At 35.1% G+C, this 25,637-nt stretch overlaps 1 protein-coding gene across 2 annotated transcripts in view; it reads right to left on the bottom strand.

The window, feature by feature from the left end:
* Nucleotides 1-5,116: 5,116 nt before the first annotated feature.
* The window catches only part of LOC121322215 (obg-like ATPase 1), a 43,242-nt gene continuing 22,721 nt past the window's right edge, over nt 5,117-25,637 (bottom strand). For both annotated transcript variants that reach the window (XM_041261834.1, XM_041261835.1), the window contains exons 6-11: nt 22,534-22,614; nt 22,137-22,234; nt 11,032-11,172; nt 10,359-10,455; nt 8,087-8,209; nt 5,117-5,633 (exon numbers count right to left, since the gene is read on the bottom strand). In XM_041261834.1, the coding sequence (XP_041117768.1) occupies nt 5,532-5,633; nt 8,087-8,209; nt 10,359-10,455; nt 11,032-11,172; nt 22,137-22,234; nt 22,534-22,614 (642 nt within the window). In that variant the 3' untranslated portion in view covers nt 5,117-5,531. The remainder of the gene's footprint in view (nt 5,634-8,086; nt 8,210-10,358; nt 10,456-11,031; nt 11,173-22,136; nt 22,235-22,533; nt 22,615-25,637) is intronic.

The raw sequence follows: 25,637 nt of genomic DNA, 5'->3' as shown, positions 1-25,637 counted from the left end.
TAACATGGACTTTGGGGAATGTTCTTCAAACTTCATTTAGTTCATTTTGGATTATGGAAGCACTCCTTTTATCTGATAACTGCATTCACTACTGGAACTGCCAGGGAAATCCCCCAAACAAACATCCATTAGCTTTACAAATAATCGGAAACATCATGTATTTACATTCGCATTCAAATTCAAAAGTGGGCTGCAAACTTTATCCTTTTTTTATTGTGAATTCCAGATAATATTAACATTTACTAGTTCTTATATACTTTTTTACATTACATTTTATTCACCTCTTCCCTACAAAGTATATAACAACATATTAGGACAGAAAAAAAGAAGAATTAACGTCAAAAACTGAGGAAAGGAAGTTTGGGTAAGCCTAAATTGCTATTCCACTGGAAGTTAGGTGTTGCCTTGCACCGTGATTTGGATGCAGCACTACAGGAAGCACAAGACAGCGCTCCCCCTAGTGGTTCAATTCAGACAAGGGTCTAGTTTTAATTAACTTAAAATACCGGTACTGATTTTTATTACAATGAAGACTTTATTTACATTTCTCAAATGTAGTAGCTACGTGTACTTGGGACATAAGATAGAATTTCCTGCCATTAGACAACTAACACACTCTTGAGTATTTTGAATGAGATCAAACTTGAAAAAGAAAGTTGAAAACAGAAGCTGCTATGGACTAGACTCCTTATCAAGGATATTTTTACAGAAATAAATACAAAAGAGATCACACTCTCTGTGGAATTATCGTGCTCCTGTTCGAACAATTTCAGTCATCCACTCAAAACAATAGACGAACTCACATCGACATGGTATTTCTTAAGAAACTGTTCATCCAATTGTGCGTTAAGACGTTTCTCAGGACAAAGCTTGGGCATGTCACATACAGTAGCTAATGGGACATTAGCCTGCTATTTGGTTATGACAGCTTTATCTCAGGAACAGTTCAATTGGGCATGAGAATCTGTTAATAGGTTATTCCACTAATACATGTTATTCATTGCCGTTGCAGCTATATTTTAAGAACTGCTCATACAATTTGGATGAACAGGGGCGGAGACATTTGTTTTGAGAGCCTAACCTGTGGCTGACGTATAGACAATGAAATCTCTGACAGTGCATTTTTTTGCCTTCAGATTGCCATGACTTTATACTATATTGTGAGAAAAAATACTGCTTGATACATATTACATTTTAAACGCAACCACTCTATTATTTGTACAATGACACAGCAACATAAAATCTATTTAATTTTTTTAAAAAATTTTTACACTCTTGGTTTTTATGAAGGGATTATTTGAAAAGCAGATGTAGCCCTTTTTGGTTAACATTGAAAGTCCATGATTTATAATCATACATTTTTGTTCTTTTATGTTCCCAGTTCCTTCAATTTGCTTTCTACTCATTGCCAGCTCTGGTCTGAAGGCATTGTGGTTTGCCTCAGGACACAGTGGTAGCATTTGATTGATGATCCTGACAATGTATTGGAACCAAGAGACACAACACAATCTTAATAACTGCCAATCACAATGCTGCTAACTTTCTTTCCACCTACATGATCTATAATCAAATATGAGTAATGTACATGATCTTTTTTTTTTTTTTTAACGCATAAAAGATCTGACTCAAGTCAGAGCACCAGATTTCAGCAATTCAAATGACAATACATGCGGACACATGATTTCCTTTTGAAAACTTTTTCAAAAGGATGATACTGCAAAATAAATAACCCTAATCAATAACTCATGATCAAAATAGTATGTTCACAGAAGGTGTGCACAAAAAAAAAGTTTACAAGTTATGTTTAAATATAAATGCCATGTACAATCCGCCTTGCAATATACAGGGTAGGTCCTACATAAGTAAAGTATGCTTGAATACATTTTTTTATGTCAACATAGTTTTTATAGCTTAATGCCCTAATGTAACCATTGCTAGAACCAGCCGAACAGAACTTTGGTGCAGGTTTTGTATTGGAGAAAGTCTTACAAACATAAGCCTGAACTCGACTGCTTGTCAGATGATTGCGACTTACTATTTTTACTTAGGGGAGTGCATAAGCATAATTATGTGCACAAGCTCCTGCAGCGCACAAACTGTTTTTTTTTTTGTAAGGCTTGTTTCTCTGAAAGCTTGCAACTGTTATAATTTGTTGGATCGATTTGATATTCCTTCTTAATGCTGAAAGAACGTAATGTGCACAATTGTAACCTGTTGTACCAAAGCATGGGACATTAGCTATTAATAGATCTATGAGCATACTCCTTTTCTTGCACACACTGGCATGTATTTGGTGTGTTAGGAAAACAATTCTAATTATTACATGCATGTTCACTCTGTTCTGCACAAGGTTCATTAGCATTATTCATGTGACACCAATCTGATGTTTAAAATGTCCAGTACTACAAATCAGCTGCCTTGCCCCAACAATGAAACTTCCTAATAGCACACACTAAAATACACTTGCTAGTGGATTCTTGTAATTGTTAACTCTTAATCTGTATAAATATAACTGCAATAAAGCCTTGAAGCTATCTGGTTCATAATTAGCTACCTTTGGGCAATCATGTCATGAAAGAGCATCGTGCATTGGTCTAGCACAACATGACAATCACACACTTCTATTGAGAACTGTATTCAGAGGTCTGACCCGAGCAATGATTCACCATCTGCTTAGACTAAACTGGAAGGTCATTATCCCAAAGCTACACTTACATTCATTTAGATATGTCTAAATCTTCAGAGTGTGTGGCATACAGTATCAACTGCCTTAGAGATTTTCTTATTCTTTCCATGCTTCAATCATTTCTGAAAGAATATGTGCAATCAAGTTCCATTCCAAGTCTTTTTAAAAGCAGTTCTATGTAGACTGTTTTCCTTATGCATCACATATGTGTAGCGCTGCTCCACTGTTGGATCTTTCTCTTGAAGCGAAACTTGGGGTTCCAGAGAAGGCTTGCCTATTCACGGCAGGTCAGGATCTCTGCGGTAACAAGAGGGGTATTCGAGTCATAGGAAGGTATCTAATTATGCCTGCAGAAGAAGCCCTGCACAGTATCTCTAAATAAACCGCTACTCCACGATCTGGTGGGCTGCCTATAAAAAATAAATAAATCCTCTTACAAGCTTTTATCAAAAATAAAATTTTTGCATGACAAAGGCTTGCACCCGACTGCATACAATAAGATTGAAGATTTCTTATAAACATAAAATAATTAATGTTTTTTTTTTTTTTTTTTTTTTTTTTAATTGCACAGTTCACACACATCTAACCTTTTACAATATGCCTATTATATTAACCCCTTTTCCAGTATTACAGTGCTGGGTAATTTGTCGTAGGTATGCTTTTTCTGTTAGTTTGTTAGATATAGAGATAACAGAATTCAATAATTATATATTTATTATAAAGACGCCTAGGTGTGCTTCAACCTCATACACACACACATTGTATGTATGTATGTGTGTGTTACTTGTAACCTCTGGCAGTTTACCTCTTACCTTTGTACCATTTCAGTTTATTCACTGGACTTGAAGTGCTTAAATTTCAATAAAAACTGGAAAAATGGGGGTGTTCTAAAACTTTTGACCAGTAGTGTGTGTGTGTGTGTGTGTGTGTGTGTGTGTATATATATATATATATATATATATATATATATATCCATAATATAATACATGTATACATGTATATGTGTGTGTATATATGTATATATATAGATACATTATATATACATTATACATACATACATACATACACACACACACACACACACACACACACACACACATATATATATATATATATATATATATATATATATATATATATATATATATATATATATTATATAATATAATAACCTATTTTTATTCCATCCCAATGCATATCTCAATCACCCTTTTTCTTTCACATACAGGTTGGGATATTTATGTGTGAAACATATTGTCTTGGGAATACTAGTAAAGCTTGTCAAAACAAACAAAACAAAAAAGTAACAATTATAGAAAATACATGAACCTGTAATTATGATTTGATGAGAAACTTACTTATACACTCATTTAACAATATGATTAAAAAAAAAAACAAAAAAAACAACAACTCTGTAATCACTTCATAGAATGTACTGGAAGGATACCAAATGGGTGTATTCAAACTCTTTTGCTTAGATTTTCCAATGTCTTTTTGTCAACTGAATTGATCACATAATAACGGTTTGTTTCGAACACTGAACCAAGAAAATGGTTTGTAAGCAAAACTTCTAGTTGGAAAGATGAAACAGGTTTTAGTTAGTGTTCAACACAGTCTGCAATATCAAAAGAGACAAATCAATCAAATCCTGAAGCACAGCCAGTAAATACGTTTGTATTGGTTCTACAAGATCATAACCTCAGTACCAAATAATGTACATGTTTTATGCATTGGACAAAATAATAGATGTGAATTTCAATGTCTTATAAAACTACATTTAATTAGTCCATATAATTGCCAATTCAAAATTGGTTAAGTCCTTCAACTCTACTGAAAAAGACAACTCCACCCTGCTCCTGTAGTATAGGACGTAGACTCATCCAGCATTATTATGCATATCTATGTCAATTTGCAGGTATTTCTCTCTATTAAACTGAAACAAGTCTTCTGTAAAGTTACTTGGTGCTAAATGAGTACTGCAGTAAACAGAGATGCAATTTTGTTGCATGTTGGAATGAAAGCCTAACATCACCAGACGTACCATCGACCCTTCATTCAAACAAAAATAAATAAATAAACAAAATATTTAAAAGGTCATTAGCCTTTTTAAATCGTCACCAAAATGACTAACCTTCATTTTGAGCCTTTATTTTAACAGGACAAATTTGCAAAGGGGTTTTGAATGCCCAGTGAATGAACACCTCCAGCATTTTCTTTCTCAATTTTTTTTGTTTTTATGAAACCATCAGTAACCTACCCTTTTGAATCCAATAAAAGAATCACTTGAAAAGATACAATTACAGCTACCCTATGCTGCCAGTTACTGTACCACACACGTCTTGAAATTCTGTAATCAGCTTACACCAGGTGCCATATCACACTCAGCACACCACAGTCAGTCAATACAGACATCCCCAAACACACAGAGGCTGGTTTTGTCAAATGTTTTATTGAGTGTAGACATCTGGGGTACTGTAAAACATGCATTATCTGTAGATTCAGAAAGGAGCAAGTTGCATTGTCCCTGCTGTCAAATGTGTCAGGTTTGGCTTACATGATGGAGATTAATGAAGTATCATGAGAGTAATATGGTTCCTAACCTGCTTCTACAATTTAGAGTGGAGCCCTAATCTTAAATAGCAATGCTGTCAACATTTAGTGCTTGTGCTTCAGAGGGAGCTGTATTATAAAAGCCAAACAGTCTGTGATAATATGACTGGGAAATGGGACAGTTGCTGAACCTTGGCAGGTCTCAATCATGGGTTTCCAGCTAATTCTTTCTAAAACAATAAAACACCTTTTTCCTTGACTGCACAGTTCATTTATTATGCAAAATGCTTTCAAATCACTTCTTCTTGGGCTGCTGCGGTGTGTTAAATTTAAAAAAGATAATATCTCCATCTTCAACAACGTAGTTTCTACCCAGCTGTCTGTATTTTCCAGCGGCCTATAAGAAACAAAACAAAACAAAAATGAATAAAGCTGTTTGGGTAAATAATTATGTTGTGGAATATTTTGTAAATTCCCCCCCCCCAAAAAAACTTTGGCTTTTTAATACTAATTTAATGCAGTTCTAATGTCCTGTTGAGAGAACAGTTATACTACAATTACCATTGTCTTTGTTTTTCTTTTTTTAAAACACATATTTTTAAGTGTTTAATAATGTGAAAGTCTTCTTTCATAAACATTGGCTTTATTTTATTTATTTATTTTTTCCCCAATCAAACTTGATATACTTCACTTGATGTGCTAATATGCGTTAGTTTATGCATTCTGGTTTGTCTGAGTGTACAATTAATTAAAAGAAACGATGTTCCTTTTAAATGCTCTGGAGACCATTTAATTCATTCTCAATACCACCAGAAACACTGGTTGAAAAAAAAAAAAATAAATAAATCAATGGCTATTTGTGATTCCTGAGTATGTATTAAACTAGACACGTCCAACCAGTTCATTTGCACTTGAAAGCAACCATCTGGAGAAGCAAGCTTTGCCTAAGCAGATCTGATTACTAATAATGTGATATCCCCGTAGACTATAAAACCCACACAGAGCTACTCAATGTCTACTTCATAGCACCGACATTAAACGGTATTAGTTATGCTGTACTTGTGCTCAACACAGAAATCAAACTTAAAAAAAAGGATTAACCAGATAACATGCAGTGAAAACCTCTGCTCTGATCTTTCTCAGCTGAATTTTTAAATCTTTAGAATTCAACTTTTGGGAATTTCACTTCAATGAGAATGTGTTTTTTTTTTTTTTTTTAAAGAATGTATAAAACATAACTAAAAAATATTCAAAAATGTGATATAAAATACAAATAAGGAATTGTACAGATAAAAACAAACAATCTGTACCATAGATAATGAGTTTCATAAAAGTGAACAGCTTAATGTTCTGTTGGCATGCAAGGATCTCTCCAGCAGGCTGGTCTAAATGTTCCAGTAAACCAGAAATGCTTTGTGGTCAGCTCAGGGAGAGTGTGTGTGTGTGTGTGTGTGTGTGTGTGTGGGGGGGGGGGGGGGGGGGGGGGGGTCCTGTTCAAGAGGTCTGTCTTTTAACTATCAAAACACTGGGGGGTAGGCAATGTCATCATTATACTATTTAACCAATCCAAAAGTAGTATTCAAAAAAGTTTTACCAAGACCTTATCTTGGATAGTTGGTCGTCTACATTATCCATTATCCAATTCTATGTTTTCGTTGTTGTTAGATAATATCAAAATATATAACAATATTTAAAAGCTGATAATGCTGTACTAAGATGATCACCTAACACTTTCAAAGGTTTCTGTTTTATTTATGTTTGGTCTTTGCACACTGACAAAAGAAGTGATTGGATAAAGTTAATATTCATGCAGAAGAAACAACAATGTGAAACACATTGTATTTCTTACGATGTAGAATACTGGCAAAAAATAATAGCTTTCACTGTTTCACTATTTTTCCCTCTAATAAGGTTTCTCTATTTTATCCTCTAGTAAGGTTTCTCTATTTTATTCTCTGTTAAGGTTCAGTGCAATCTGACCTATTTCCCTGACCCTGCCATCAGGTAAGTCAGATTTCAAAGTGCATTACTTTTGACATATACCATTTTTTATTTATTTTTAAAGCTCTGCTTACCGTTACCACCCCTGCGCTGACTCGGAGGCGGTGAAGACTAACACACGCTGTCCTCCGAAGTGTGTGCCGTCAGCCGACCACAACACAGCTCTGGGCAGCTTACAGGCAACCCCGCAGGTGCCCGGCCAGTCTACGGGGGTGAGTCGAGGACACCCTGGATGACCTAAGCCCCCCCCATCTTTACTGGGTGCTCCCTCAAAGTGCATTACTGTGGTAAATATATATATTTATTATTGTACTTGTATTTTTGTATAGTTAAATAAATCTAGGAGGATATACAAGCCATTTGTATGTGTTAAACCTGCTTGTTCATCTGTGAAACAGTTCTTATGTTAAAAATTACACTTTATTTAACCAGACTTTTCATTTTACACATCAGTGCCATAGCTTGCCATTCCATTGTAAATGTTTTAACATGGCTATATTTAGTTAGCTGACAATTTCATGACATTTGCTTTCTATAAATCTGGAAAAACAAAAAACATCGAATCCAGACTTATTTTTATTTCCTTCTAACTTCAGTTTGAGCCTACATGTATGTGTAAAATGACAATTACTGGACTTCAGCAAAAACAAAGTATTTAGTCATGAAGTCTGTTAGGTTGTCAGCACTGGAGTAAGAGATGTGTGGTAATTCCTTCCCCTGTGTAAAGGTGAAGTACATTTGTGGTGGCTGCCTAGTTCACAGTGCAAAGTGACTGTCAGATCTACTAATCGCAAGAGATTTCTTTCAATCGAAAAGAATGCCTGAGCTGATCCAAAAGAAAAGTCTCACCTTGACAGCACTCTCAGTGCCGCCTTCTTTAAAATCTTCGAATTTCATTACTTCAGCCATAATGAAGCCCTTTTCGAAATCTGTGTGGATCTTGCCTGCAGCCTGAGGAGCCTTCGTCCCTTTCTGTCAGTGAAAAAAAAAAAAAAAAAACCAAAGAAAATTAATTGTTTTTTTAAGAAGATGGATTACAGCGCAGACACTCACCTCTTTTGATACCAAATCAGGATTCACTGAAACATTGCTTCATATCGTTTGGCATGTCATGAGTACAATCACTCTGCTCCTGATATCGGAATACTGTTCAGATGCTACTCACATGTGCTGAATTCATTCAAGATAAGCGCACACTGCTGCTACCAATGCAGGCAGCAATTTTTGATACAGATTTCGAAGTAGTATTGATTTCAGTTAAAGCAATCTTCTTTCATTGTGGGTTTCAGCTTAGCATCTGATCATCTCTGGTGTCCAAGGTGAGGTTTTGCTTACAGAACCTGAGATTATAATTGAATTTATTGACCTACACGGATCATAACTAGCAGTTTTCAAATATAGCACGGCGTGCTGTAGTAGTCTGTCCGGAGTCCTCATATTACACATTTACTCAAAATATAAAAATCACTAACTCCTCACGAGGTTAACCCTTCACATTCTTCTGACTCTTGCAGCAATTTGCAGTTATTTAATAGTGTAATTATCTGACCTGTTATGACATGGAGGCTACAGCTCCCCAGGGAGTTTAAAATCAATGTAGTTCTTGCCTTTTATTAATTAAGTCTCCCAGATCCACAGCTTATAAATTGTATTCAATATTTACTTTATATTCCAAATCAATCAAATGTATCTGTTTAATTCAATTTGTATACATTAAAACTGCCACAGTGGAAGAGATAATGTGTGACTTCACAACAAACCTTAACCACCTCATCATCAATTACAATCAGCATTTCATCAATCTAGCTTTGTGGTCTGAACCTGTTAAGCAATTTTTAATTATGTATATAATAAGGTCAGGGTAAACATATTTCATGCCAAAGAATGATGTGTATTTAATGACTCCAATATATTATAATCCCCATGTAATTTAATTGATAGAGCACTTGTAAGTATAACCATCATAAATCAGCATCCAGGTTTGTCTAGGTGGAGAAAAATACATTATAATGCGATTGCCCCATATGCTGAATTACAAGGATACACTTCTGTGCACAAATAACCATGCAGAGTAGGCTGACAGATAATGGTGACCTCAAGGCTGCTTAATAAAGCATGGTAAAGTGCTAAAGAGCCTGACATTACAGAATGCAGTTTTTACAATAAAATATGTATTGGGTTAATATAGTTACTCACTGATGCTTACCTGACTAATGCCCTTCACATAAAATCAAGGCTACTTATAATCAGTCATAAGATAAAACAGTGCATTCATTATAGGTTTCCTTGAAGGAAATACAAATCATGTTGCATTGAAATAAAAGGAAAAGTCATTTTAAACTTAAAACAAATAACTTTTATGTGTACTTCGGCTCCTAAAGAGATTGAATCTTAAAGCTAAGAAATGAGTAATGTATTTTAACAAAAAAAGAGAGTCAAGAAAATTATAATATTAACAAATTTAAAAGGATTGTAATGTAAAAAGTCAAGTCAATACATCAACAGCTTTATCCTAACTTCAAATAAATCTTGTATATAAAATGTAAGACAATCAACAAACGTATAACGTATATACATTTAGTAAATGTTTAACACATGCATATGTTTTTAAAAAGATAAATCCTACTTTTTCCCTTTCCATTATCAATAAAATATCCCATTTACTCATATGCAACATCTGTATTATGGTTAGTCTGTGGTCTTTAAATGCAAAAAAAACAAAAGATAACTAAGATACAAGGGTAAAAAGCCACCAGCAACCCCCAACAAACGGCAAATGAAAAGCGACATCAATTTCACTGGAGACAAACCCAGTCACACAGATTAAGCAAGCACAATACTGAGGGGTCTTATCTCTGACCACAGGAGGAGGGAAGACAGATTCTACAGGATGAAAAAATTCAGAGTACGTAATAGGCAGAATCAATTGTTACCCACCTCAATCAATGTAGCCCCACTTTCACTGTTCAACAGCTCACAAATAATTAAAGTTATCCTGGACAAAAACCTCATCTGTAATGACTAGCTAACCGCTACCATGACAAACTTCAAAGTCAGTGATATCAATCTGAATTCAATCGTGTGGAACTGGATGTAGCTGGTGAATAACTATGAAACATACCCTTATGGTCCATGCACGCACTTCATCTGGTCCGGCTGTGAAGAAGTATTCCAGCAGGAGAGCTGCATATCCACTCTTGATGATCTTAGTTAACACGCTGCAAAACAAAGACGACAACCTCAGATTTCTGCTTCACGCTCAATATACTCAAGCAACACATTTTCTTTTAAGTTATTAGAAATGCATTCACTGGCATTATATGAAAAAAAGAAATGATGTGAATGAGGTATTGTGCAAGGGTGAGCAGTTACTGTACCAAAGAAAACACAGTCTCTCCTGCTTTTTTATACATACATAAAATCAATAAAAATACATTATATTGGCCAAATGACACATATTTCCTCCACAGCGACTTCATTTATTTAAAATTGGGTTTAGAACCTAAATGCATTCATTTTTACTATTCATATGTACCTATGAAATACTCTGCCAAAGTAGTTTTTATAGTCTAAAAAAATACATAAAAACGCCCAAGTTATAATTACCCAGAGATGACAGATGACAGTTAACTTTATTTAAAATAAATCCTTTCACTGTGTCTTACAGCAACGAGAACGATTCCTTCTTTATAAATGGTAATTACTCTGTCATTTATTATTCTATCAGCACAAGCAATTAAATTACAGCAAGGAAATAGTTGATAATAAAGTGGGGAAAATTAATGCTAATTAACCTTTGTGTCTTGTTCTCTTCGAAATACTTCTGTTTCTCCTCGTCACTCATGTCTTGGAACTTGAGTTCCACTCCACCACTAAATGGGATGACCAAGGCTCCCGGGTCATGCTTGTCCACCCACTCTTTAATTTTTGCCAACCTGCAGACAACAAAGGGTACAACATTAGCATGTAGTGCATGCTTGACAGTTCTACAATCATTATCCAGTACCGGTGGCACATACATATTCATAAGAACTGCATGGTTTATGATGACATTTTTTTGTGTATCGCTTTCCAAGGTCAAGATACCACCAGACGACAGCTTTCAACCCCCCCTCCCCATCAAGACATTTAAATAAAATAAATTAATTCACAGTTCCACTTTTAAAGGCATAGAAGTAGTTTAATACAGTACCCTCTGGCACTACGAACAGGCTGGAGGATGGTATGTTCATGGTTGCCATTTTCTCTATAATGCCATTCTGCTAAAACTTTAATTCTCATTAAAACACAAAACAACACAGTCCATTCACTATGTTTACCAATTGCTCCTGTGTTACAGAGAATTTTATTTAACTTACAATATCACCTCTTAAACGACAGCTTTCAGACAAGCACAATCTCTTCGTTCAGCAGATTATACTTGCAAGTTCCTAAAGAAAGCACCGGACAAGCAATCTGTATGGTCTCTCCCCACACACCCCACCAATTATACTACAGCCTTTACTATCTATTGGTACTTACAATCCAGGACAAGTAATTCATGATATGGACCAACAGGTAGCAATAGCACAGCACCTGACCTTATAGGACAAAGATGACTTTCCAGTTAATGACGAATTGAATTCTTAACAAAACAGCAGGGGGTGGGAGCAATTACCAGATTAAGCACAAACCCATTGAGCAGGGGTTTGGACTGATCCCCAAAAATAAGTGCATAAAACAAATTCCACACTTCAGTTTGTTAGTTCTCATACTTGGATTACTTGGGGAAAATCCGGTCATTACCAGCAATCCTTGTTTCCTTTACAAACTTGTTGGCATGCTATGTGAAAAGGTAATAGAAGTTACTAAACAATAAAAGACTCTTCGAGCCCCAGCAGATTACTACCTACTTCAAGGTTTTTACTATCATTCCAACAAAAATAATGAGCCTAGACATGCTTTTATTATGTTACAGCTGGTGGAATATTACAAAATGGCTTCACACCATTACTGGGCTAGTTTAACCTTAGATTGCAAACTTACTTAAAGTATTCAAAAATATAACACATCTAGACTGTAAATGTTAGATTTTTTAATTTTTTTTTAAAGAAAACAAAGTCTCCATCTGTAAAACCAGCGAAGGTCAGATTTGTTTATTTAGCGTCGTTGTACACTCTTTCAGGACATACTGGTAGACATTTCTATGCAAGGGAAATGCTTGGTGTGACTGATGAATCAAGAAACTGTCAAACTACGGAAACAGAAGACAACAGCTTCTTGCTAGTACACCAATCTTAGATAATGGCAGTTGCAGGTTGTCATTTTAAGAGCTTGTGATCCATTCTTACAAGGATTATTTGCATTCCTCTGGTATTCCAGTCTTCTACAATACAGCTGAATAATGATTCACAAATCATTTCCTACCACTAAAAGACTTTGATCCACTGAATAGACTATTGTACCTGAAGCTATAATTGGCAAAAACTTGACAGTGCTGAACATCATCGGCTAAATAACAGAGGAGACTCTTCTAAAGTGTTGACAGATGATTTTCATAATGTAAAAGCAGAAATGGTACAAGTGAACAGTAAATGAGCACGGGGGTCTAAAGGTCTTTAAAGTGAGTGACACAGGACCTGACAAAACCTTGCTAGGAGAACAAAGTATTCAAATTCTCAAGGTTCAGTGCGCCTTTGTGATTTGAGAGATGTAAATCCAGCACAGTATGAAACTCGAAACTCACAAGGCAATTGCAGAACTTTGTCAAAATCCCACCTGGATGGTTAAACAACATCACGTAACAAAACAAAATATATTTTAGGAAACATGTTTCAGAGAAGTCATAAAACACAAAAATAAACACAAACAGACATATTTAAATGCAAATGAACTGGTACCTAGGCAACTGTTTCTGGATAAATCATACTTAACTAAATTATAAAAAAATGTGCTGTATATTTCCAAACTGTAAGACTGATACAATTGTACATCTACAAATGCTTCATAAAACAGTGAAATCTAAATACAGCAAGTACCACTAGACATAACACTTCAGGTTTTTCCACTGATTGTCAAATGATGTTTAAAAGTGCTTTATTTTAGCACTGTAAAGATCAAAACCACTAGACAGCTGAATCAGTTGCATGTATCAGCCCATCCTTTGTCAACAATCTTACACATCACTTTCACATTGACAAGTCCTGCAGTCTTGTTCAAGTTTCCTGCTGCTATTCCCATTGTGTATTTCTTAAAGTACATTTTATTAGTCTTTATAAAAGGAACCAAAGTTATGTCAATTTTTCATTATCAGATAATGGTTTGAAAAGCTGAACCTTTCAATGGGGAGTCATGGGTAGCATTGGTGGCAGCGGATTCATGAGAACTACTCTGAAATCTCAAAATTAAAAGAGAACCTACACCCACATGTTATCTAAATATAATGTACTTGTGCATGCATTTTAGGTAAAATTCTCATTCACATTGTCAAGGGCAAGACCAAAACCCATAGCTCTACAGAGCTCCTTGTAAGGGGCTCTGAATTGTGACGTTTTGTGTGAGGACTTCACCCTCACTGAATTAGTTAAATGTTGTATTCAATAATTCAATCATGTTCCTTAGTTTGTTTTACATTCCTTCACAAATATGCATTAAACTTTGCCTCTTCTGGACCCACTGCTTTTCTTCTTTGATCATTTTTTAAATGTGATGCTTGGTAGTGAGACGACTGAGCATTCAGCTGCTTTGACAACACATTTTCTAGAGTAACAATTTACTATGGCACAAAAACAAAAATGGTACGGCTTGACCTACTGCTGCATCGTCTAGATTGTAATTCGTGGGTCTGTGTGCAGTGCAATCATTCAGTTATAATAGAAAGACTCAGCAGTTTCTAGTCCAGAGCTCCTCCTTCTCTGAACAAATGATGCCTGAAATTTTTATTCTTCTTGTAATGGAATTTCAATGGCCTTCACTGCAAATCTAGTGGAAATTTTTGCATATTAAGTGGAAAAAATTAAATGTTAACCACGTTTTAATGTGATTAAGGCTGACAGGGTCATTATTTCTGCTAATCATTCATCTGTTTAAAAAGCTCAAATAAGACTTGGTAACAGACTTTGTGGCTTTTTTTGTGTGTGCATATCTTTACATGTAATTAAAAAAAAAAAAAAAAAAAAAAACACAGTATTTTCAGAAATTTAACTACATTTCAAAATAGTTATTTATCTGGCAGCAGAATGGAAATATCCACTTTATAAATCACACTTCGTTCATTTATATGGTTTACAAAATAAATCAGACAAATACATATACAGCTTTAAACACACCACTGACCATTTCACTCTACACTAAAAAAAAATGCACACATACCAAAATGAGGAGTAAAGAGGGAGTTATATACTATGCAATATTATTATATATACAGCCAAATGTGAAACATAACAGGATTTTCTTAACTATATATGGTGCATGTACAAAAATACAATTGCATTCTTTTTATTTAGTGTCTTGTAGAAATAGTGATAAGTAACGGTCACATTGGTACGAGCTGTTGATAGTAAAATGGAGTATACTAATTGTGAAAAGTTCAGCCACATAACCATCTACAGACAAAACTGACAGAAGTGACATTACTGTCCTAGAAAATGCTCCCACTGCCTCAGCAAGTTCACCAGACGATACTGAGTTAACAAACAAATGTGACACTGTGTCCCTGCTGTAGAGAGGTTTTTAATGCCACTCAGTACTGACACTAGAAAACGATTATCTTTAGACCGCTCCACATGTTCTGTCACACTAATGCTGATTTAACTACGATTACCAAAAAGGCACAGCTACATGCCCAGCAAATACCTGTTAATTCGGCTACAGCTTTTAAAACATCTTGTACATAATACATAATTGTTTCAGTCTACAGCTGAATTAAGACGAAGCAATTGATATAAGCACAAACATTTTAATTATGTAATGTTATTTTTATTCATCAATTTGTATCCGCAACTAAAAATAGTCTGCAGTGCTAATAACACTCTCAAACACTGCCTATTTGAAACCGAGGACTGCAAATGGAAGGAAAATAAATCGAACAACCCACCCGTCACACAATATATATTTTTTTCTTTTTAGCACAGCAATCATTCCAGACTTCCCACAGGCCTGTGGTTCCCTCAAGCTGTATGAATCCTTTGATGTCCTCAAAATTACAGTAGGGGGAAAACAATTAACTGCCCAAAGTACAGGTGCAGGCACCTGATCAAATTGCTTAAGCTGCCCTTTATTTTTTGGTTGCATTTACCTGCATGCATACGAATGGACTCATGATTAGGGAGGTACACCCATAAAAGGAACTGACAAAGAGGCAAAACACCTGGGTATAAATGACCCTTTTGAAATACAGTTCACTGCTGAATATCCTGAGGAGTACTATTAAGAGCTCATAAATCTGTAAAGCAACGACCAGAAGAGAGACACTCCCACAGTAAACAATTTTATTAGAAAGGAATGCCAAAAATGTGCCAAGCAAACAATCAATTCAGTGTAAATATTAATATTGCACTGTAGCCTCTTACTGATATTGCAAATCAAATGAGTTATTTGTATTTGAAATTTCTCTGCAGGACTTTCCCATTTTACTGTGATGCTATGCACTGATGGACCAACTAATAACAATCTTCTTTTTTTTTTGTACTAATCTAAATATGTCCTAGCTGAATGTTATTATGCGTTCTATTGTGATTTTTTTCTTGAAAAAAAAAAAAGTGCACATGAGCTCATGATGTAATTTGCAGCTGGAAAGTCATCTGCTCTGTGGGAAGCTTTTCATCTTCCCAGCAAAATTATTTTGAGGACATCAGTGCAGCCACTGCCACTACCTGCAGATTACTTGTATTTTACTTAACCTGTTCTGCAAATCAAAGGCATGATGAAGGGTCATTAGAGGGTTGAGTAGGGAATGGGGAGGACTGGATAAGTTCTTTTTCTTTTAAAGCTAAATGTTGTCAGTTCAGGGTATTAAATAATGGAGATACTTTTATAATTTTCACTGACAGACGTAGTGGCATTAGAGCATTATTTACTTACAGATGCATATTATAGATATTATCTGTGCAGAAATGTAGGATCATAATACAGTAGCCTGTTTTATATCTTTAAGTCACCAACTTAACATTTAATTTTAAGTTTTAATTACCAAATAAATATAGTGGTACTTAACGTATAAAACCTAAGCAGGATTCATAGACTTTGAGAGACAAATGTTCACTCAAGAAAGCAAATATAAAGCTCAATCACTGCTGATAGACTTTAAAATACAGTAAATTCTCATTAATGCGTATTTCCAGGGATGAGAATAAACAATCCTTGTATCAGTAGTTTGTATTATCAGGTCAAAATGCATACGGTCAGTGTTTATTAAAGGTATAGTAACATTGAAATCAAATTTCAAATTATAGAACTATGAAAAGTATTATAAAAATGTACAACAGAGCACTTAATTGTAAATACAGCTATAAAAGTTAACTTTTAAAAAATACACATTGCAAATGAACTGCACTTGACACCTGCATGTCCCATTCTGTTCAGAGATTTTTAAACCACGAAAGCAAGGCATCCTCAACACCAGGGTATCGAGCAAATCAGAAACACTGACGACTTGCATCCAGTTTGTTGTTCACAAGCCTAGATTTTTGTATCCAGTTTTTTACAATAGTTGAAATCTGTAGCAATATATTTATTGTTCTTGGATGATGGTGCATTATCCTCCACTTTTGTTGGCAAGGCTAATGCACGTTTTTGCGTGAGCACTATGGGAACTCGTATGATCTGTACTCTTCAAACACTAAAATACTGTACAGTGGTGCTAATGTGGATGCAAGGGAATACATTTCCCAATATCCTTTGCAAATCAGGAGGTTCAGACTAGGGTGTTCCATTTTATTCACATTTTTCTTCCCTGGGAGAGCTCCAAAATAATTTGCACGAACAGGAAATTTGTACTATAAGAAGTAATTTACAATAAGCAACTGCTACATTTTGCCAAGACCTTGTAGAAAATGTGTACTATAATGACATTATTCTAATCAGTTTGTTTTAATGAGATTTGACTGTACGTCAAATGTGTCAATTTCGACAAGACACTGAAAACTGTAGCGCAGAATAATTTCTTATGAATTTTTCCAGTTACTTTTTTATAAACGCTGTCTCAGATGACAGCTTAATGTGTACCACATGCAATATTTATTCTCATCCCGTGTCAGACTGTCTAGCCTTCCAAGGGAGTACAAAGAATGTCACTTATTAGAATAAAAGCAGAACGAAGGTAATCAAGGACATATGTAACATCAGCCAATCACCCCCAGTTTCAACATCCTATTCCATTCATAACAGTTCAACAATCATTCTGATAACAAGCTTTCACAAGCTGGAAGTGTGGACATCAAATACATTTATTGAGCTCATTAAACTGGACCGCTACAGGACACTTGCTGTGACATGTGCATTTTGTTACAACCTTATTTCAAAGATTAGAAATAATGTAACATAACAATAAAGACGATCAAAATATGCGAATATGCCATTAGCTTTAAAATATGCGATTTGCATACAACAGTACAACTAATACTTAGGTTTAAAAAATGTGTGTGTGTGTATATATATATATATATATATACACACACACACACACACACACACACACACACACACACATCTGGATCGTCAATCTACATTTGGATTTTATAAAAATATACTAGTTATTTCTTTAAATGATTTAGTTATAAGACACTAATTTTACCCAAAATATTACCTAAGTAAACAAAATTGTAATTAAGTAAGTTTTAGCACCAGAATATGATAATATTGCTACAGCAATAATGTCCTTCTTATCCAATACTCATTTCTGGCTGACATATAACTGGAGAGGATACATTTCTATAAGAAACTCAAGTTTTCCAATTAAAGAAATACATTACTAGAGAAGGGTAATATCTACAGCTCTGGTAGTAAGAAGCTTTTTAACTTTATATGGAATATTGTAAAAAGGTTAAAAAAAAAAAAAAAAAAAAAATACTTAAAAAGAATCCAACAGAGTTCAAACATTTCTAACCAAAAAAAAACACAGCAGCTTATCCAAGTATATGAACCCAGCTGAAACAAACTAAACTGGTCTCAGAAGTAAAAAGTGGGTTTCGAATGCTTGCAATAAATGTGCCCAATTAAGAGGAAGGCACTGTATAAACTCAAGGGAGCTTGGGAACAAAGATCAAATACTGAAAGTTATGATCTAATTAGTGATAAGAACAGAGAATAATGGACACTCCCAAGTTACAACAAAGGATCACTTTGTCCTCTTACAACTCAATATCACAACCTGAAAATTAGAGATTTGTAAAGAACCAGATTTAGCACTCTTAGGTTACCTATTCTTAGGTTATCTCTAGGTTACCTGACCCTCAGGCCTTTTCTGAATAAACAAATAGCTAAAGAACCACATTAGCTCTCATCTGTTCTGTGTTTTACAGTATAGCATCACAGACTGAGCTTAGACTAGCTATTGTGACCAAAGGAAAACACACTATGAAATTCTTTCAGTAGGAAAATACACCAGTTCCTAAAAACATGAACTTAATTGGTAATATCTGGTATCCAAATCTTGAATCTCAGTTTGTGGTGTGATACTGGACAATTAATGTGAACATTACAGATAGTGGCAAATCACACTCGCCTGACCTGATGAAACTGATATTCTTAAACAGTAAACAGCTGGTATTTGGTACAGGTCATGTTAATGCGCTTTATTTAATTGTATTGGGTTTTTTTTCCCCCCGTTTGTGCACCTGTGACTACTTTCTGAATAAATTATGAAGTTACCAAAACGCATACTATGGCAGCACACAGCATTTGTATCTGATGGCAGGAGATGTTTTAGGATTTATTGTAACATTAAAGCCCTCCAGGATCCTCGTTTATTGCAATTAACAGTTTGAAATCAGGTAACAGCACCACCTGTAGGCCAGGTTTATCAAGATTTTGCTTTGAATAAAAATAACCCCACACTCTTTAGAAACTACCCTCTGATCAGAGAACCTCAATAACTGGCACAGCTGCTTTGTCAACTTCCTTTCAGAGGCTAAATCCTAATTGTAAATCAAGTGACTGACTAATTCAACACTCTGGGTAAAACCAATGAGTACTTGCTTGGAGCAATTCCAGTTCTTCCATCTTTTTTTAAAAGGTCAATCCACCTACTTATAAAATACAATGGCCTAATCTTCAGAGTATTTTATTGCGCTGTAAGTATGAAGCACAGTGTGGTTACAGAAGTGTTCAGCAGCTATTTTAAACAGACCTTTCTTTGGAACTGTACAGCATAGACTCTGTAGAATAGGTACTATCCCCCCAAACGCTTCACCTACTGTAAACATGTATTCTTATAGACTTTGTAGCCAGTAGGTTTTTAAAGGCACGCCATTAAACTTTGGCTTTTATTATAACTTAACATCAGGGGCTTTGAGATTCTGGTTGTCTACAATAAAAAAAAAGACAGCATCTACACAGTGTTGAATATGAACACATTAATGGTAGAAAAATGAGTGATGGAGGTTAGACGCTGGTTGACTTCCTGTGACACTGCACCACAATACAGAACCTCTGTTTGCATTCCTCGTGGTGAAGTCATTTATTTTATACTCTCCAATACAAACACAATGCTGCATAAACATGGCATTAAAGCCATGGCAGAGCAGCTGAACAAAAGGAAAAACGGCACTCTCTTTTCGGCTCCAGTAGATGCCATTTCTCGATCATGCAATGCTTCCCACTCATAAATACATGACAAATACTTCCTCAATCATTTTTTACGAGCAGGGATGACCAGGGGGTAGTCAATGGCTAGCTTGAGGGAAAATAGTAACAGCAGGCAGCAGAAAATGGACAAAAAAACGGCTGTGTGGTAAATTCTCTTTTGGAACATCACTCGACTGGCCTGGCTTTGATCTTTCAACTGCAATTATACTAAATATCCAAATGAGCAGGGAGTTGCTTTCTTTATGTTACACACCTACATACATAATATACATATTGTACTTTATATATATACACATATATATATATACACATATATATATATACATACACACACACACGTTTTTTAAACCTAAGTATTGGTTGTACTGTTGTATGCAAATCACACATTTTAAAAGTTGGAGGAACTTGTTTGTTAAATTATTATTTTTTTGTTTCAAATTAAATGCAAAGATTGTAATTTGTTTGATGGTTTGCTTTGAATAGCCTATAACCATGTCATCATCAGAAAAACACGGGGCGCCTGGCGACAGCTAAATCACAGACTGGCGTCTCCTGTGCAGACTGTCTACTATTAGGGTCTGGAAATAGCATTTATTGTACAATTACAGCCAGTGAGATCTACCTGCAATCATCCTAGTACAGGTGTGAGAAGGTTTATGGACAAGGGAACTGATTCATCAAATGTCAGATAAATAAACTTTGATGTCTGCATTGTTACAGTGGGCCTCGGGACACCTCAACATACAAGCATATCAAACAGTTCAAGATTTATTACACTCAGGTCGGGTAATAACAAATACTAAAGAAAATGTGTCTTCCTGTGGATGACAGCAGCTTTTTAAAATGCATGAATCATCTAATTTACAGAACTGTGTGTTGTGAAAGAAAATTAACCTGTGAAGTTCCACTATCGTCAGGAAACCATGGTTAAGGTCTACTTTGAATTCCCTACCAGCAGGGATATTTTAGGTAAATATACTGTACAGTGTTGCAAAATAAATGTGCTTACCTAACAATTTATAAGAATACATAACAAAAGTAATGTGTTCTTTGCACCACCTTTCAATTTATTTTAATGATGGATAAACTAAACATTAAGCAGGACGACTCCAGACAACAGCATTTTCAATGAAAGTAGTCTAATGATTTATTGGAGTTACCCATATGACATTCATTATTGTTTTGGCTTCCAGTCTACAAATGTTTATTTTGAGTTTAAAGCCTTCTCACTCTTTGATATCGTATGGAAATGAGCTTTTTTTTTTTAATGGAAAATTGAAACCATGTGCTTCTAAGTACTTAATGAACTACAGAGAGCAGTGGATGGTGTACTTTCAGAGCATTGTTTGGTTTGGATCAGGTTAGTCTTTTCTAACCCAAAATTCATCTGGTTTGATTAAGCTCTGTCTTTATGCATTGTTATATATTATGTAAATTATGGAGGAAGGACAGCTGAGATATTTTAACCAAGACACTTCTAAGCAGATCTGTTGTACATATCACTGGTTCTCAAACTTGGGGGTTAGAATGTATCCTGGGGGGGATGTGAGAAGGTTCAGGAAAATGTTTTAAAAATGACATCTTAACCTATAAATATTAACTTAAAGAAAATCTTACTGCTGACACCTCCTGGCATGTGCATCTAACTGGTGCTTTTTTTTTTTTTTTTTTTAAGCTTGCATATTAATGGATGAAGTCTGTCGACATCTGGTGATATACATTGTTTATCTGCTTACTACGTGGTGTGCACATTACTAAGCATTGGATATAATCGGCAAACTTATTTACAGTGTTAAATTTCCTCGTATTCCGATGGATAGTTTGTGCAAAAGAAAACAGCAGTGTTATACAGAGAAGCCAGTGGCATGTTGGATCAAGTACCACAGACAAGAGGAGGGGTAGTGCGGTCCTAAAAGTCTGAGAACCACTGATATATATTATCCATAGATCTGTAGAGGCTACACCTGTTAATGGTACGAATCTACTAGAGTACCGTGGATCCTCTTCGTACAGCAAGGTGGAGTAAAATTTCGACTTACAAAGTTAAACTTGCAAGGAGTATTTCCGGGTACTGAATGTCACGTTGATATATCAAAATATAACTCTTCTAACCTACCATTTGTTCTTTTTTCTGATGTAGTCTTTTTCGGAGAGGTTGACCAGATAAATCATTGGCTTGGAAGTCAAAAACAAGTGCTTGTTCAACACGTCAATCTGCAGAATTAAGAGGTGGAGAAGTCAACAAAATTGCAGCAGACAAAAGGCATCTAATATATTTTACTAAGAAAGAAGAAAAAAAAAAAAGGATAACAGACATTTTATTTAAAGTCTCTCTAAAAGCTTGCCCGTGTGAACATTCAGGACAGATGTCATTAGTCCAATAAAAGCAAGCCAATACAGTTACAATTTGCATCATATAATTTTTACCAAAAGAGGAATCTGACATGCAGTTCAGATTACAGGATCCCAGGCAAACGCATTTTAATAAATCTGAGTGTACATCGAAGTCCTACCTCCTTCTCATTCCAGTCCCGACAAAAACGGACATGTTTCTTTTCATCCATTACCCAGTTCTTGATTTTGCACATTATGTCCTATACAGTAGTAAAAAAAAAAAAAAATAATGAAAAATAAGTCATTAAAGCAGATGAAAAAGAATGTAAACTCAGCGGGATAGTGGGTAATTATTTCCTAAATGCATGGCATTCTAATGCTAAAGTGAACAATGCATGATCATATTAAAAGACTGCATGCAGGCAGTAAGAATTTGTATCACGAACAAATGCTTTAAATTGAACTCGATGCAAGACGTTTGATTAGTAATGAGCACTGGTTTCTGCTTCTGAAAATAGCTAACATTCTGAAGCAGGGCACATTTGAAATAATGTAGCTATACTAGAAAAATCTGGTATTAACCTCATTCCTATTTCTTTCACTAAATATTACTCTACGTAATATAACACAGACTGTGCACAAATATTGTAAGCCTAAAGTACCAATTAAATTACAACTCCGATAATATATATATATATATATATATATATATATATATATATATATATATATATATATATATATATATACACACATACATATATATATATATATATATATATATATATATATATATATATATAAACTGATAAAGGCTTTTCCGTGAAGACTTGCCACATTCATTATTTCATAAATTGTGGGTAAAGACCACTGGCAAGACAATACTTCTATTCATTGTGGGAATGGGTGGGAAAATGGGAGGGAGTAAGTTATAAAAATTGTAATAAAGAAATTGACCCTATTATTGTTGATCCAGCCCCACAGAAATTAGCGGAACTAGTCAAAGCTTTCTTTACATAACATTCATTTTTTGTCAACATCACCCCTCCTTCCCTGACTCTTCCACCCACCCCTCCCCATGCAGATAAAAAAAAAGAAAGAAAAACCTGCCAAAGCCTCAATTACACAATGGCAAAAACCTCACGCTGCTGCCCTCCAACCAGCTGCATTCACTTTCAGAACATCTCTCTCCACGGGAAATCTAAAGGCCTTTTAGTTAGTGAGCTAGTGTGCATTCAGAAGGAGCAACTGCAGGAAGAGCCCAGTGCACTCTGTCTCTCTGGCCTTTCCTCACAGAAAGATTAATCATCTGTGAAATGGAAACAGCAAACGGCAAGTGACACAAACTGAACCCGTTCGAGCTTTTCCTCATCATTTTTGCAGCAGTGAAACGGAAAGCTGCGTGTGGCATGGTTCTCCTAACAGGCAGGTGTTAATAAAAGGTACACAGGTCTGGAGAGGTCAAACACAGCTTCTCTGGCAGACAGAGAAAGTTTAAGGGTCATGTGTTTGTTAAGAATTGCCTATGCATATTCTTTTAAATGTGTTTGTTGGAAAAGCACGGCCATTAGTGAATGTGCTGTTCTTGATTGCCAAATTGATTTAAACCACGGAAGCGCTTGTATTTCTAAGAAAAACATGTTTATCTGAGTTTTCATTTCAGTAATTTATCAGAACCATTTTCAGCTGTTTTAAGGTGTGCATCCCATGGCTTCCAATACTGCAACTACTGTAAACATCCAGAAAGCTGCTTCTGAGAGCAGGGCTGTTTAAGTGAGAGCTGCATGCTGTTCTAACATTACATTTGGAACAAAAAGGTTCTCCAAACAAATGTCTTATTCTAAACCCTGCTGTACTTCCAACAAAAAAGGCAATGTAGAGAAATAAAAATAAATAAATGTAAGTGTAATTTGAACAAATCAACAAATGATTCTCAATAACAAGCCTTTTCATTTTCATTAAAATCAAAACTCTGTTCAGTGTGTCAAATACAAACATTCTAAAATGTATTTAATAAGAACCGTTCTTTCAACCCTAAAAAGGTTTCCCATAGATTTCACTTGGCACCGCATATACAACCTTTGACAAGTAATGTAGATCGTTTTTATTCATTGCCTAAAATTGTCAGCAATTATGTATGTCAGTGGCCACCTGCAAATGCTGAATGGCTTCTCCAGCAGCCAGTTTGAAAATCGGTGTAGGAGAGGATTATTCTCGGGAAACAGCCCTAATGGGTCCAGCAGGTGAAATAGCCCAGCTCGTTAATTTAATGAGTGGTCAAAGCTTACATATACCCAGACCTACAACTGATCGCACAGAGATAGCTGAATGCACATGTTGTGTGTTACTGGGTGTTATTTCACTGCCTGCCTGTTGTATTAAATTTAGACATACAAACATATTCATGCCACTAAAATGAACAAATTCTTCAAAAAACAGGAGTATAACACATTGTTTTAAAGTATATCGTGCTTATAAAATGATGCCAGTGCATTTTACACATATACAGCTATAATTTCACTGGTCTCAGATTTTTTCTATGTGAAACACACATTACGGTAAAGGTGAATTTTATTTTATTTTTTTTTAAATGGAAATGTCAGCTTCCTAAAGTTGCTTGAAGGAGCTCTTTTAAAGAAAATAAATGGCAACCTTTTTAAATGTTTTTCTATTCACTTTTTTTTTTCTTTAATTATTATTTGTTTTTAAAATATATATTTTAGAAAATGTGCTTAGGAAGAGTTGTCGTCTAAAATAAATGACACATTAAGAATTGTTTTTCCTAAAAGGACTTAAACTACCAGAAACAACTCATGTGTAACAGATGTGCTCCTTTAGTGGAAAGTACAACATTTAAAAGAATATAAAATACGTTCACCAGTTTTACCGTTTATAAAACACACAGTTAACAATGTGTGCTTCTAGGAAGATGTGAAATGAAATGATGGCAATGCGGTACATACCTGGTAAGATTTACTGCAATTATTTTGTAAGCTGTATGTACACACATTTAAGCAGTTAAAAAAAAAAGATATATACATAATATTTGGTTTAAGTTTATCAGCATGTTTCTCGGTGGCTTAACACTGAAACAGAAAGACTATTTTTCACAGGGAGTAAAGTCCCAAAAAAGTGTTGATAGAATTAGCATGATCTGTCTATAACTAGTCTTAACACTGACACAGTAGTGTGTCAGCCTATCTGAGATTTCTAAAATGTGAATCCCCACTATGTGCACAGCACCCTCTAATCATTGCAAATGATTTACAACATGTTTTGGAAC

The sequence above is a fragment of the Polyodon spathula genome, chromosome 10, assembly GCF_017654505.1.
Source record: "Polyodon spathula isolate WHYD16114869_AA chromosome 10, ASM1765450v1, whole genome shotgun sequence".
Taxonomy (NCBI): Eukaryota; Metazoa; Chordata; class Actinopteri; order Acipenseriformes; family Polyodontidae; genus Polyodon; species Polyodon spathula.
This window is presented reverse-complemented; position numbering and strand designations above follow the sequence as displayed.